The 14,820-nt window shown below is 40.8% G+C and overlaps 1 protein-coding gene across 1 annotated transcript; it reads right to left on the bottom strand.

Moving 5' to 3' along the window:
• Positions 1 to 1,256: 1,256 nt before the first annotated feature.
• On the bottom strand, positions 1,257 to 12,179 carry ZP2 (zona pellucida glycoprotein 2; the record flags this gene model as incomplete). Its single annotated transcript, XM_036020100.1, has 17 exons — positions 1,257 to 1,411; positions 2,263 to 2,343; positions 2,772 to 2,868; positions 2,944 to 3,079; positions 4,241 to 4,430; positions 4,583 to 4,707; positions 4,809 to 4,900; positions 4,982 to 5,169; positions 6,018 to 6,144; positions 6,897 to 7,078; positions 7,183 to 7,279; positions 8,026 to 8,190; positions 8,342 to 8,383; positions 9,098 to 9,250; positions 10,758 to 10,852; positions 11,246 to 11,329; positions 12,086 to 12,179. Coding segments are annotated over 17 exons (2,103 nt in total), but the record flags the coding sequence as incomplete, so codon positions are not given.
• Positions 12,180 to 14,820: the final 2,641 nt, after the last annotated feature.

Below are 14,820 nucleotides of genomic sequence, written 5' to 3'. Positions count from 1 at the left end.
CAAACAAACTATAACCAGAGTCATTAAAATTAAGAACAATTTAACAATAGCCAGAGGAGAGAGGGGGGACAGGACAGTGGGGAGAAGGGTTTTCAGGAACTACTATAAACGACACATAGACAAAACCAAGGGGGAGGATGGAAGCAAGAGAGGGAGGTGGGCTTGGAGGGGGTGGGGAGATAATACAGACAACTGTAATTGAACAACAATAAAATAATTTAAATTTTAAAAAAGGAAAAAAACAAGACTGACAACTCACAGTTGAGGGTGAAAACTCTACAAAACATTAAAAGACTTCCGTATTTCTATTTCCACCTCCCCACCATGTACAGAGACTTAAAAGCTTTATAATTTTTTTCTGTGCAAAAATTCTAATTTAGATCCAGAGGTTTTTTTAGTTGAAAGATACAATAAATTTATTTTTGTTTGATATCTTGAATGTAGTCAGTTAAGAGCTATGTAGAGTGTGAAGCAGACAATGATATGGATGATATATAGCTGCAGCTTGGCATAAGATGGGTACCCACAGGAAACAGCCACAGGAGGCAGTAATGCAGGTATAGGAGTGGAAAAGTGGCTCTCCAGGCTCTGCTGAAAGGTTGGTATTCAGCTGGAGAATCTTTATTAGATTAGGGATGTTGTAATTGTACCTGAGAAAACTAGAACCTTATAGTATTCCTTACACTCTTCCAAAAGGGATTTCTGGTCTTTAATTGGATTTGGAGCTCAGGGTATATGTGGCTAAATCCCTTTAAGTTCTTGGGGAAAGTTGTCTACTTATTTGACAGAGTAATTTGAGTTAGGGAATATTTCCTAAGTAGGATGCTAGGTTACTGCCTTGGGAACACCTGGTTTCCAGTCCCTTACAGAGAAGATAAATTATGCTAAAGAATAAGGGTGGCTTCCTGTTCCCCATCCCCATCTGGTATATATGAATGGAAGAGTAAAAGGCATTGGAGTCACCTAAACGCACCCCCAGAGGTAGGCTGTACCTAATCCCCACCGTTGATTGAATTCTCTGGCACTGACAGTTTTGGAGGTGGGAGTTAGAAAAAAACTAAGTGACCAGAAGCATTGAAGTCATCAATTTCCTTATTCATGTTCACACAGACCAAAACTGCCCAGAGGATTATGGAGAGCTACTATGTTCACTTGAAAGAAAAGTGACTGCAAGAAATAATCCTTGAACTTCATCTAATCTTAATGAGAAAATAGAAGCAAGAGGCTTACTTCCACCACTTTATTTGAAAATTCAATTAATGATTTAACATTATGGTTCTTTTTTTGTACAGGTAATAGATGAGGCCTGGAGCTGCTACAACACCTGCTAAGACAACCACAACAGCCATAGTTTTAAAAGCAATATATCCAGCAGTCCCATGCCCTTTAGAATATACAACATCTGGAAAAGAAGCAGACATTCAAGTCTTAAGGTCATAATTAAATCATAGGCATAAGTTAAAGTTGAAGCTTTACATGTGAGGGCTCCCCAGAGAGAGAGTGAAATTAAATCTCAAAGGATTCATTTGGGAAGCTTGCAACAGAGTATAGCTTTAACCCCTTGAGCCAAACTTCTCCTCTCCCTGTTCCATACCCACTGTTGTCCCATTTCCCACTTGCTTTTACTGACCTAAAGTCAATTGGCTGATATCTGGAAAGACACTTATATTCCCAGGCTGCTGTCTTATACAACATCTTGGCACCAACAGAAATGCTCAGCTCTCTCAAGTATGTGACCTCTTGCAGGTTATTACTTAGGGATTTAGGAAAGCTTAATTTCAAATTTTAAGCCTAAAATTAAGACTACCTGGGATGAAGATGTGGGATATTAACAGGAACAAATTAAGTGTGGCAGGAGCAAGGCACATTCCTTCTGACTTATTAGTCCTACATCTAGAAACATATCTTGGAGTTCTTGCATATGAGGCAAACATTTAAGAGGCTTCCAATTTGGCATTAATGAAAAAACTGAAAGTAACCTAGTTGGAATTCTATTTATTAACACTGAGGTAGGTCTCTATACAGATGTAAGATATAATTTTAAAAAGCAGTTACAGAACTTCAGGTAGAATATACAATACCACGTGTTAAAGGGGGATTTGGAGAAGGGTACACAGGAGACTTAGCAGAAGCTATCTCTGGGAAGAGAAACTGTCTTTTCTTGTTCAGGTTTACACTAGCATATGTTATTTATGCATAATTAAATTTGACGTAAAGCCACAAACTTGAAACCAGAAAGGGCCCTAGGCTTTGAATCCATACCTCTGCCCGAAGAGCCATCTGACAACAGGAGGATAGGTCCTGGAAGACTTATTATTTTTTTCTCTTCAGTGGCCCCTGTGGCTGGAGACAGATATAGGGTTTGAACACTGAAATAGTGAGTGGTGACTGGTAAGAGGTGTGTCTATGGAGTTTCTAGAGCAGATCTCCATGGCATTCCTGATCTTCTGTGCAGTTTGCCTGCCTTTGCAGAACAGGACAAATACCTTACTCTAAAGACAAGATGGATTCTCAAAGAATTTTAGGCTCAGAGTCTACCTACACTCAGGAAGACTAACCTTTTAGAGTCACATATGCAAAAGATCAAACTTGTCTATAGGACTGCTTAAGAAGAGTCTGCCCATCTCAGACTCATACAGGTAAGGTAGACTGGACTAAGGTTTCTTGGGCTCTTGGGACTAGAAAAAGAATGAGGCACTCTTTCTTTAAATTCTGAAAGGATGAGGCTTGTTTTGAGTAAATTGACAGTAATGAGGACTTGACATTTTTACCTCGCCTGCTTCTAGATGACACAGGGCACATCACAGAACACAGAGGGGAATCAGGCAAAAGCTGATTGCAAATGAAGGCATGGCAGTAAAAGTGGACCTGGAAGTGGAGAGAGTCAGGTGGTGTTGGTGCCCTGACAGGCATCCTGTTCCAGGTGACTTGTTAATTACTCACCAGGCTGGAGAGCACTTGGGTCCCTGATATAAAGGCAAAGGTCTTCACATCAAACCTCTGGTAGTGATTAGGATAGGTCACAGAGGAGCCAGCTGGATGGAAGGTGGTTCTGTGGTTGTCCAGGTTGTATTCACAGCTAAGAGGCATGTACCAGAGAGGACATCAGCCACATTTAACTGAGTCTAACTCAGTGTTTGCCCAAATTCAGTCACATGTAGCACTTTCAGGACTATTGCTATACCTTCCACCTGTACATTTTACTTTATATTTCTGACTTATCCTATCCCACAATATCCATGGAATCCTAAGTTGTGCATGCAACACTATTAACGTTGTATTGTTACAATTTAAGTGCCTATTTGCTTGCCAGCTAAACTCAACAAAAGCTACAAGTTGTATATGTGTCTTCATATGACATAGGCTTAATTCTTCTTACTATTGTGAATACTTGTTATGTCTCAGGTAGTTACGGTAGTATATGCCAGTGACCAAAAAAAAAGGTAGGAAAGTCCTATCATTTTATAATTTAGATGCTAGCAGGGAATAAAAGCTATAAAAAGTAGTATGTTAGGTGGTAAGTGCCAAGCAAAGAAGAGTTAGACCAGGCTACATGAGCAGGAGGGTCAGAGTAGACTTCATGGAGGAGGGGACACTTAAATAGGTTTTGAATGGAGTGAAGGACTGAGCTGCATGGATGCTGGCTACACATGGTTCTTGGTCAGGATTGTACCTAGAGTCTAAGAGCTTAGCAACAGATGACAACAGCTTCAAAAAAGGAAGGTGCAGAGCCGAGTAGGCAGAGCACGAGTGTTTGTGTAGTTATAACTTCAGAGCATTGTGGTGTTCAGGTCTAGAGCCAAATGGACATCCAAATTGTACCATTTTATTAAGTTATACTTTGGGGTAGTTATTTAAGCAGAAAGCTTGGATTTCTTCTTCATAAAGTTAGTGGGCTAGCATCTCATGGAGCAATGAGATTCAAACAATGCATGTAGAATGCACAGCACTTGGCACATGGTAGGTGTTCAGTAAATAGATAGAAAGTGGAGATCTATTTTCAGTCCAGATAAAAGAATATTATGGACAGACATTTTGGGGAAAGATTCCATTCTTTTAGATTCGGGGTAATAGAAAGTATGGTTAGTTTATTAGACCAAGGGCTGATTACTGAAACTCCCAAGACAAATATCAGGGACTTTGTGATGTAGCATTCCTCTGAAGTCCAAGAGGATTTATTCTCTCTTTTCTGGCAGTTTAATGAGTCAGCTGGGATTCCTTATGTGTGGAGAATACCTACCCATTCACTACAATATTCCAGCTGGGGAGAGAGGTTGGGTCTGCAGTGGGTGTTGCCCAGCAGTCATCTACGATTAGCTTGATGTTGGGGTCAGTTCTGTTTAAGACACTCACTTCCAGATAAATTGGTTGGCGGAGGTATCTCACCACAGGGTAGTCCTTGTCCCCATAAGGTTGCAGGTAGGAGTTATCTTAAATGAAATAGAAACCTCTTCAGTACTCAAGTAGTTGATGGTTGCAATGGGAGCTTAAGTATCACAACTACTACATTTGTCTGGTGGCATCAGATTAGTGAAGAGTTCTCGAAATATTTAAGCAGATTTCTCAAGTTGTAATGTCTCACCTGGGAAGGACTGTAGGATCAAGGCAAGTGGACCCGGCTTCACTAGTGCCACTGAAGGGGAATGACTTTTGATGCTGGTATTTGTTAACATGTCATCCATGTTGTAATAGCACTTCACTGTCATTCTGTAAGAGTTGTTGGAGGTGGGAGTACAAAGACTTTTAGGTTAAAAAAAACTTTGAATTTAATCTGGAGCTTTAAAAGTCAAGTAGCAATTGGTTCACACCTGAATTCACCATCTCTGGCAATTGTGCTTGGAGGAAGATCTGCCCAGAGAGCGTGTATTTCATTTTCATAGATGACTTTGTCATCCTTGAACTTAAAGTTAGAGAAAAGTTAGAGTGTTTACCAGTTGTCTCAAAGGCAAGTCTTAACCTCTTGCTATCTGCTCATACTAACCTGGTGTCTTGTTCCACATCCATGCAGGGGTATGTGAAACCATACCAGCCCCTGAGATGGAGTTGTGAAGGTAGGCTGGCAGGATGAGTCCCCCACTCTGAGGGTGTCCAGATTGAGAGCTGGTCTTGTCTGGTGGCTATGGACTTTGACATCCATAAACCCATCCTGAGTACACAGCTCACCTGTAATTAGTTAGATGCCATGTGAATGTTGTCATCTGTCGACCTTGAAGTATGATGAAGGAAACATTTGGATTTTCACCAGGAGGCACCAGAATATGTCTTAAGTCTTTGGGAAAAATACCTTGATAAGTAGCTTGAGTTACAAGGGGAGACCCCAGGGTGCCTGGACAGTAGTGAAGCTGCTCTGTAGGAATAGAGGGATGTTTCATCCACAGGAAGAAGGAGCAGGAGACATGGAAAGAAGCACCATGTAGATGAAGAGACCCATGAGAAAATCCTAATTTAAGAGTCATATTATTTGTGGCTTAAAGTGTAGTGCCTTATGTCCTTATGTCTCTTCTTCCAAAACTTACAAATCCTGAGTGGTTTGGGAGAAGTTGAGGCAGGAGTTAATTTTGGTTTGGTTTCCCTATTTGGTTTGACCTGATAAGATCAGTGAGTAATAGAAGCACAGGGCTGAGGCAATACTGAATGACAGAAAATACTCCATATTCTTTTTGAGGAATTGGCAAAAGTTCAGGGAAAATCTTAAATTTTTATAATCCCTGTAGTATAGATTGAAAGCAATTTTATTTAGATAATAGGCTCAGGCTCCCAATACAAAAATGTATCCTGGTTACTTAAACATGAACAATTATAGTGGGATCTACCTATATATATTTTTTGAAAATATTGCCTTCCTTAAAGCCCAATCATAGCAGCTAGACTGATATCTCTGACCTAATCAGTCTTTCATTTCCATGAAGTATGAACAATACAGAGTCTGGACTTCCATGTATTTTCTTTCTCATGTGTACTAGAAGGGCTACAAATTAAAGAATGTGAAAGCCATTTTTTTTAAAAAAGGTCTTTACCTATAGAAACTGGTGACTCACAGAGACACTCAGGATAGGCCACTATGGATACTATCTCCCGTTGGAAGTAAAAGGTCAGCTTGAGTGAAGATAAGTAGAACTGATAGGGCAGACATTTTTCTGACAACTGAAATGAGAGAAGAATGTCAGTTAGCAGCCACAGCCCCTCCAGTTGGGCCCTGAGCAGTTAAGAAGGTAGAAAGGAAGTACCTTGACTACCTGCAGGGCATACTATAGATGGTTTCCTTTTAAGTCAGAACAAGAGAGAGACCCTATCACTTATGTAGAACAGGATTCCTCACTTCCAGGAAAGTTATTCCTTTAAACTCATGCTCTTAGGTATGAGTTTAATTCAAGCACCAGAAGCTTGACTTAACAGATCAAATGCCAAAGAAGAACTGAGTATCCTGCCAAGCCAGGTCTGAGTGAAAAGAACTCTATAATGTTATGTTATTGCAACACAGACACCCACACACTGACATGATTACTCTGGGTCCCTGGCAATGGCATCAGTCAAGACTGAACTCTGAGGACAGTTTGGGACACTTTTGTTTGGGCCAAGCTGTCCTGTTTTTTTTTTTAATAGGGCATAAGATGTTCATCATTAGAAACTTGTAAGTGGTTTGTATTATTTAATGAGCTGAGAAAAACTGAAGAAGGCTTCTGTTGTGGAGGTTAAAGAGGTTTGGTGTTCACAAATGAATTTCAGTTACTAGAGAATTTACTTATGCACAGTGATCCAATGAGGCCTTCCAGAGTCTTAACCTATTACACGGGAAGCTGTAATTTGTGGACCAGTCATCAGCTATGTCAGGGTTACCTATAAGACTGTGCTTCAAGTCACACTTTTCAGGCTCCATGGTCAATAATAGAACCTACTTTCATTTCAAGAAGAGTTTTGCTGAAGTGCAGTCTCAGACCATTTGTTGCTTCTGTATCAATCCCATGCTTATGCATCTGGTTTATGGCAATGTTTCTATTTCCAAAGCTCACGGATTTTAACTTCCCAGGAAATTCTGGTATGGTGAGAGTCATGTGTGTGGCATTACAGGTCACAGGACCTGGAGGGAATGATGGACAAGGATGTCCATGATCAGCTTTAATTAAGCACCCCCCCCCAAAAAAATATCTTCTACCACTGGAGTTCCCCTTTCTAGGGCCTTACCTGATATACAAGTCACTTGTGATGATAAAATGGTCTTATGTCCAAAATTTACATAGATAAGCTTCAGAGGTACTGTGTAGAGATGACTATTACCTTGCTGGGGGATAGGGAGACATTTTCAAAGACGTTGGTTTAATTGAATTCCTTAAAAATGCTAGAAGAATAGTTTAGGCAAGCATATACTCAAGTACTGGGCACTATTTTGACCCAAATAGAATTTAAGCATTTTGTCCAATGGTTGTACTACCAGGTGCTCTAGTTTTAAAATTTTGTATTTCGAATATCAGGCAAGCTAGAGTTGTCTACTGATGTGGCCTGCAGCAGGTCACTTAGAGATATGAGCAAAAACTGCTCTTATGACTATTTTTATGGTACTGTAATTCAGAAAAAGTCTTTATAAGACTCAGGACTTCTTTTTAAAATGGCTGACATTTGAGCACTTAGGGCCAAGACCTGTTCTAAGTACTTTGATACATTAACTTATTTAACATACAGTCTTGATTGTTGGCTCCAAAAGCACCAATACCTATTATAAGACACAATGTAGAACAATGAAAACAAAACCAGAACACTTCAATTTACAGATTTGAGTAGTACTCTCACTCTGCATTATATGGTAGATATAGATCTATGGGGAAGAGGGAGGGCAGACTGAAGTAAGGACCATCTCTTTTGTTCACATTGTATCTTTAGTACTCAGTGCAGTGTTGGCACATGGTAAGCTTGCAGATACCTGTTGAATGAGTTGTAGGCTCAATTACTTTGAAGACATAGTTGAGATCATGCTTGGATTTAAAAATATTGGTCTGTGCCTGGGTGGTGGTAAAAGAGACTCACACCTACCATGTAGTGAGTCACTCCAGTGGCATTGAATGACACTTGTATGGTCATTTTATAGCTGTCAATCAGGACATTATATCCTTGTTCCATGGCCTCGAGAAGGGTCAGAGTTAGGGCTCTTGCACCATCACCAACCTCAATGCTCCATCCCATCTGATGTTGGAGATCCTAAAGTCAACAGTTTCATTTAGAGGGCAGGCACTCCTCTTAACCTTAAGACTATCATCATCTAATATTTTAATCAGGACTGAAGTTATGTTACCTTTAATATAGAAAAAGAGGTTACTTAGGTCTGTAAATTAAAGAATTACTTTCATACCATGTTTTCATCAGCCATGCCAGGTACAGCGTGAAAGGTAAACTGGAAGGGAAGAAAATTTGTGATATGAGGCTTTGATTTGGAGGACAGTTTCTGAATTGTGTTACCTGACAGTATGTGGAAGACACCCAGAATAGCTCCATGTAGTTCCTACACCAAGAAGCCCTGTTATGGGATGTAGTTAGAGAAAGAAGCACAGGACCAGACACAAATCCCAGCTGAGCCCTTAGACATCATCTTGCCTCTGAGAGCTTCTGGTACCAGAAGGCATCTAGAAGAAGATCTATGCTCCCCTCCAGCTGTAAGTTTAAAAACTAGATTTTTACCATTATTGCTATAATAAAGTATGAATATTTCTTGAATCTTTCCATTGTCTCTATTAGCTATGTTAGACTATAAAATCCACGAGTGTATGATTGGGCTGCTTTGCTCATTTACTGTATCGTATCATCTGGCATAGGGCCTGGCACATAATGGAGATTCATTGTCAAAAGATTATTAATGTGATTGTAGCTACCAATTAAATCCTTTCTATTGCCAGACATGGTGTGCTAAGCAGTATATATACTCTCTCAGTCAATTTTTAGAGACACCCTATAAGGAAATTGTTATTTTCTCCCACTCTGGGCTTAGAAACAAAAACTTAGTGTGCTTAGGATATCAGTCCAAAGCCACAGTTGCTAGCCCAACTCTGTCTGGACTATCCCATTTCCCCTGCATTAGCCATAGGAGAAGTAGTCAGCCTGCTTCACTCACAGACATGAAATCCTTCATGCACAGGGTGGATCCTGGGTGCTCATGGGCTCCTCCTGCTTGCACAGCTGGACAGCTAATCTGATACATGAAAGCCTTGCGTCTTATAGCAGCACTGTTGTCCATGACTCTGATCATCATCTGGTGCTGACCAAGCTGAATGCAAATGGCATAGTAAGAACAGGAAGTGCTGGAACCTCAGTGGGAAAGGTGATTCCAGAACACCATCTAACCCTGCTGAGTGCAACACTCTTAAAGTTACCCAAGATGCAGGTTTTGGAAGGTTCCTCATTCCTATACCAAGAGTCTAGTTAGCTAGCACTTTAGATATCCCAGGAAGAGGAACCTTGTTTATCAGATACATTGGCAGAGAACAGTTGCTTGAACTTCAGGGATTGGAGTTGAGTTTTTATTTTCTTTTTAGACTTACTCTATGTCGAAGTATCGTACTCCTGGCTGGTTTGGGGCCTCTACCAAGTCATTCTGATACACTTAGCATCAGTGCAGCAGCCACAGTGCTGGGACAGCCATATGTGAACATTTCCCCTGCCTTAGGAAACTCAGTCCAAAGGAGGGTCAGACAACCTTTATCTGTTGATGTTAGTATACATTTTATACCTTGTAGGCCATATATAATTTCAAAAATATATATTTTAAAAATTCTTTAAAAACATAAAAGTCACTCTTAGCTCAAGGACCAACACACACACATGCCTTATGCTGGAGGTGATCATCCACACATTGTAGTTTGCAGAGCTCTGGTCTAAAGGACTGCAGTTCTAAACTTTATGAAGTTGGGAAGCAAAAAATGTCATTACTGGAGCTCTTTACTGTGGAATCAGATGAAGTGGCCCATTGGACATGCAGGTTTATATGGTGTACCCCAGACCTAAGTCATCAACTAAATGAGGTAAGTCTGTACTTTCCAAGATCACTGGGTGGTTCTTTTCATACTAAAACTTGAGGATTCCTTTTGCTGCTCCTATCAACCTTGATTGGGCAATCCTATTGCTCAGCAGTGGCTTGCTTTTCAACACCTGCTTTTACAGCATAGAGGTTCTTTGTCAGCACCAAAATAGCCTCCCATTTCTCCTGGGGGTTACACATCAAACTAGCTTACGTTTGAGAATTTGTTTTACCTAGGTGTTGCTCCAAGTCCTTTACCTATATTATATCGTTAATTTTTAGACACCATGTAGAGAGGGTACCCTAACCCCCATTTTCTAATGGCAAGCAGAGGCTTAGAGAGGTAAACTAACTTGCCCAAGGTCACACATAAATAGTGGTAGAGCCAGGACACAAGCCAAAGGCCTCAATTCTGATCTTTCTCAACCTCAGCATTATTGGCATTTCAGGCCTAATGATTCTGCGTTATGCAGGGGAAGCCTGGATTACCCTGTTCAATGTAAGCTAATTACCAGCATCCTTTGCTTATACACACTAGATGCAAGTACCAGCTTTCCCCCTCTCCAGTTTTGATAACCAAGAATGTCCAAAAAAAAATGTCCTTAAATATTGCCAATTGTCCTCTGGGGAGACAAAAAATGTCACCCCTGATTGAGAACCACTGTTCTATCCCAAAGCCTATATCCTTAACTACTAGGTTAGTATTAGTAACTACTACATCACTATTTCCTAAATCATTCCTCAAGCAATTACTTACCACTGTCCTGGTACAGGTCTCATATGGGGCCCACAGGGTAAGATTTTCTGGGTCAAGGACATAAGTGCAATTCAGCATTTCAAGACCAAATGGATCTACAGAAGCCAGAGCAATGTAGACAAAAGATGGTCAAGAAGTACGTTTCAGTGACAGTCAACCTGACTGTATTGGCTACTTAGCCAATACTGCCAGTCCATTTCTAACACACTTTATTTCACTTTCTATTGTCACATCTTGGTGATATAACCCAATGCTGTGATTTGCCCAAGTAAAAATTCCCCAGGAGGTTCTGAGATAAGAGAAAGACAAGGTCTTCCTCTCTTGATGATGTCATGCAAATCAGGGGTCCCTGTGGCATCCTGGGAACTAGATGACAGTTGCTCCAGAGTTTGTGTGCCCTGCTTACTAGAAGAAATTGGGCTGGTCTCAAGTCAGGAGCTTTTTTTTTTACTAAGTAAGATTAAGATAAGACTGTATACATTACCTACCCATCACAGATGCATGCCATTCATTGATGCCAAGGTTGTTTGAAAACTCCACTATCATTCTATCTTCATGGCAAGTCACAGTACCTGAAAAGCAAAGAGCATGTGGGGCCTCTGAACTATAGGAGGCAAGATTTCCACAGGATTACATGGAGGGATTTCTCCTCTCCAGCAGGCGTCAAGAAGGATGCCAGTGGGAAGAGGTAAAGCTTGCCCCTACCCTCATGGAGTTCACAAATTAGTGGGAAAGACATAACTACAATCTGAGATACCAACCACTGTAAGAAAGGTGTTATTTAAATACCCAGGACTTTCTAAAGCACTTGAGGGATAAGCCTGAGTTTGTTAGTGTATATGGGAACCAGGCTGGAACCTTAACAGTGATGCTGATGGAAGTGGAGGTAGTAGGTCTTCGACACTTTTTTTAAGGCTAAATTCTGCCTATAATCTGCTACTCTGCATTTTCACTAGGTGAAAATTTCTAAAAATTCATTTCAAGTGAAACAGCTCTGATTTTGTTATGTTGCTGTTTTCCTTAAGCATGAGTTTGTGCTTGAAGACTACTGCTCTCACAGAGGGGCTCTTAGTGTTGTGGTTTGTGTTCTTTGGGTGCCACAAAGCTTGAGGCAATGAAGAAATAAGCAGTGCAGATGTGTTTGCAAGCTCTTTCATTTATATAGCAAGCCATAGTAAGCAATGGAAAAATCCAGGGACTTGCTCAAGGTAAGAAAGGGGGTGATGGAGATTGTCTGACCCATGTTTGTGTCTCCTGGTCATCTAACCACCCTAGCTCTAATCTGCTTCAGAGATGCTAAGGGCATTTCCCCCACTCAAGAGGCATACCTGAGAAGGCAGAAATCCCCAAATGAGTAACATCTATTGAGTTCACTGAAGACACAAGGGATAACAATAGAGAAAGGGACCTGTAGGTGTCAGAAAGGGATGGAAGAGAGAGTTAGGGAATGTCCTTAACCAGACAAAGCCATTGTCCCTTCCATCTACCCCAAGAATTACTCACCTCCACTCTGTCCTGAACCAGCCTGAGTGACTCCCACCACATCCACTTTGCCAGCACACCATGGCCAAAAGCACTGCCAAATCAACCAGGTAGAGGGGTGAACTGCTCTGCGCTTTTAGAACAGGAATCTGGGTAAGACCCTGCCTACTCCCCATTGGAGACACCTGAATCTTCAGCCTTCCCAGCTGAGAAGAGGGATTTGGGGAAGGAGAGGCTTTCTTAAAGTCCTGAAACAAGCAGAGTCCTGCCATCCTGATATTTGGCTTTGGGTATTCCACCAGCTGCTCTGCAGGCCAGCCACAAAATCAGAGTTTCCCGAAATGATCTCCAGGTGAATGAAACACTGGGAAAAATTAGCATCTTTTGGACAAAGTATTTATAACTCCAGTGTAAAGTGAAAGAGTGTGATGGGCTTTGTTGAGGAAAGAACATCTCATTTTCTCATTACCTTTATTAAGCAGCAAATCTTTTCTTTAAGTAACCCCTAGTCTCCTGGCTCTTGTAGACATCAATGTGCAAGGAAGAATTAGCTTTACAAAAATGGATGAAGCATTATTTCCCCCAACTATAAATTTTAAATGTACTACAAAAAATAAAAATGCAGACAATTATACTCAGATAGAAAAAGAAAAAGTTACTCATAATCTTGCCACTGCTACTATCTAGGTATGTAACTTTATGGACTTTTTCTACAAACACCTTACACACTTAAAACAACAACCACAACCTAGGATTGAAGTTTAAACTTTTTTGTAAACTGCTTTTACTACCTTACAAGTCATAGACATTTTCCATATACACATAAAGATCTCCACTATCATTTTAAGTTTGTATAGTATTCAATGTCTAAATAAAGCAGTATTTAACTGTTCCCTAATGATGGACAGTAGGGTGGCTTCCAATTTTTCATCATTATAAATAATGGTATAATAGACATTCTTGTACATCTCCCTGGTTCCTCAGAAAAAAATTTCTGGAAATAGAAAATCTGGGTCAAAGGAGTAGTGATCTAAATAAGAATATCATAGTATGTAGCAATTGGGAGAGTACAGATGAGGAAACTGAGGCAAAGCATCTTGCCCAGACTTTGACTGCTGACTGTCAGGGCTGGGTTGAGAACTCAAGATTATCTGAGAACAAATCAACATATCTTTTCAGCATCTTTCATTGCATTTCGAGGCACCTAGATCTCTGTAACACATGTTCCATAACAGGTGAGTGAGATGTGCTCAAATTCTGTGTGGGGGTGGTATTTGCAATTATTGATTTATGTGTTGTGTTTGTGGTATATCTTGGGGAGTTATCTCCACTCCTTGTTACAGGTGTCTGAAGTAGGTTGGGTAGTGTTCCCCAACATCCTTGATCAAAAGGATTATGTGGGGCTCCCATTAATGTCATAAATGTCTGGGTCCCACTTAAAAGTTGTTGAAGCAGGCACTCCAGGGGCAGGGCCTTGGAGTAATGTATACTCAGCAAACATTACAGGTGAGTCTTATGATCAGGAAAATTGGAGACATACTTGGAGGAGGGAGGAAAGAGAATAAGTGGTTGCCAGTGGTTAGCCTCTTTATGGAAACTAATTGGTTTAGTCCCAACAGAACTGGGAAGAGGGAACAAAATCCAGGATAAATAGGTTTGGGGGGTAGAGAGGATGAGAGGATTTAGATTCTGAGCAGCAAGCACCAAAGGAATAGTCACTTCTCCTAAGACTATTTTGCAAAAGTGGTAGGTACCTTTTCTACAAATGTGAAGGTAATTTGCTACCATAATGGTTAAAACTATGATGAGAATACAGAGAAAGGAATTTGGAAGCAAGACTCAGAAACACCGGTTAAGAAGGCAGTCAGAGAGATAACAGGGTAATGTGTGGCTTTTTCTTCCCAGGCCTCACCCTCAGACTCATTGCAAGACTTTTCTCCAGAGGGTGGGGCTTGCCCTGGAAAGGGCAGCTCAGGTCAGAGCCCCAAAAGCAGGCTTCTGAGAGGCTAAGAGGTAGCACAAAGTCTCTGACAAGAGGCATGGAGGGACGGGGGTCCACTGGGGGAGCTAGTGGAGGTAGTGAGTGTGCCAAGCTTAGTGTCCATGGGACAGCATGTCCCATGGTCTGGGACATGTCCCAGACCATGCTGTGATTGGGACAGTACTGAACAAGTGGCACTAGGCCTCATAGGAACCAATCCTGCACAAATGCATGAGGATACAAATGTGTGCAGGGCAGCCAGCTGTGAGAATGAGGAAGATATAGCTGTTCCATAATAAGATGGTGTCTCATATCATAGTTAGGAAAACTAAAATCTTTACAGAAATGATATAAATCCTTAGTGTTTTACTGAATAAACAGTGATATCTTTTTCCAATGTAGGCTTTCCACATTCTTTTCAATGAGCTTTTGTACATTTGCTAATTTATGACAACAAAGGTATTTCCTCTCCTCTCTGGGGATGCCTTGGTCTCTCCTTGAGTGTCATGAGGTTGCTTCTCAGTTACTAACCACCAGGTATTTCTTGAAGGGAGATTTAGGTTGTTATACATAAAGCAACACAGAGTTGTTCCCTCATTG

The sequence above is a fragment of the Phyllostomus discolor genome, chromosome 3 (genome assembly GCF_004126475.2).
Source record: "Phyllostomus discolor isolate MPI-MPIP mPhyDis1 chromosome 3, mPhyDis1.pri.v3, whole genome shotgun sequence".
Taxonomy (NCBI): domain Eukaryota; kingdom Metazoa; phylum Chordata; class Mammalia; order Chiroptera; family Phyllostomidae; genus Phyllostomus; species Phyllostomus discolor.
The sequence above is the reverse complement of the archived record's forward strand: the minus strand, read 5'-3'. Positions and strand labels throughout refer to the sequence as shown.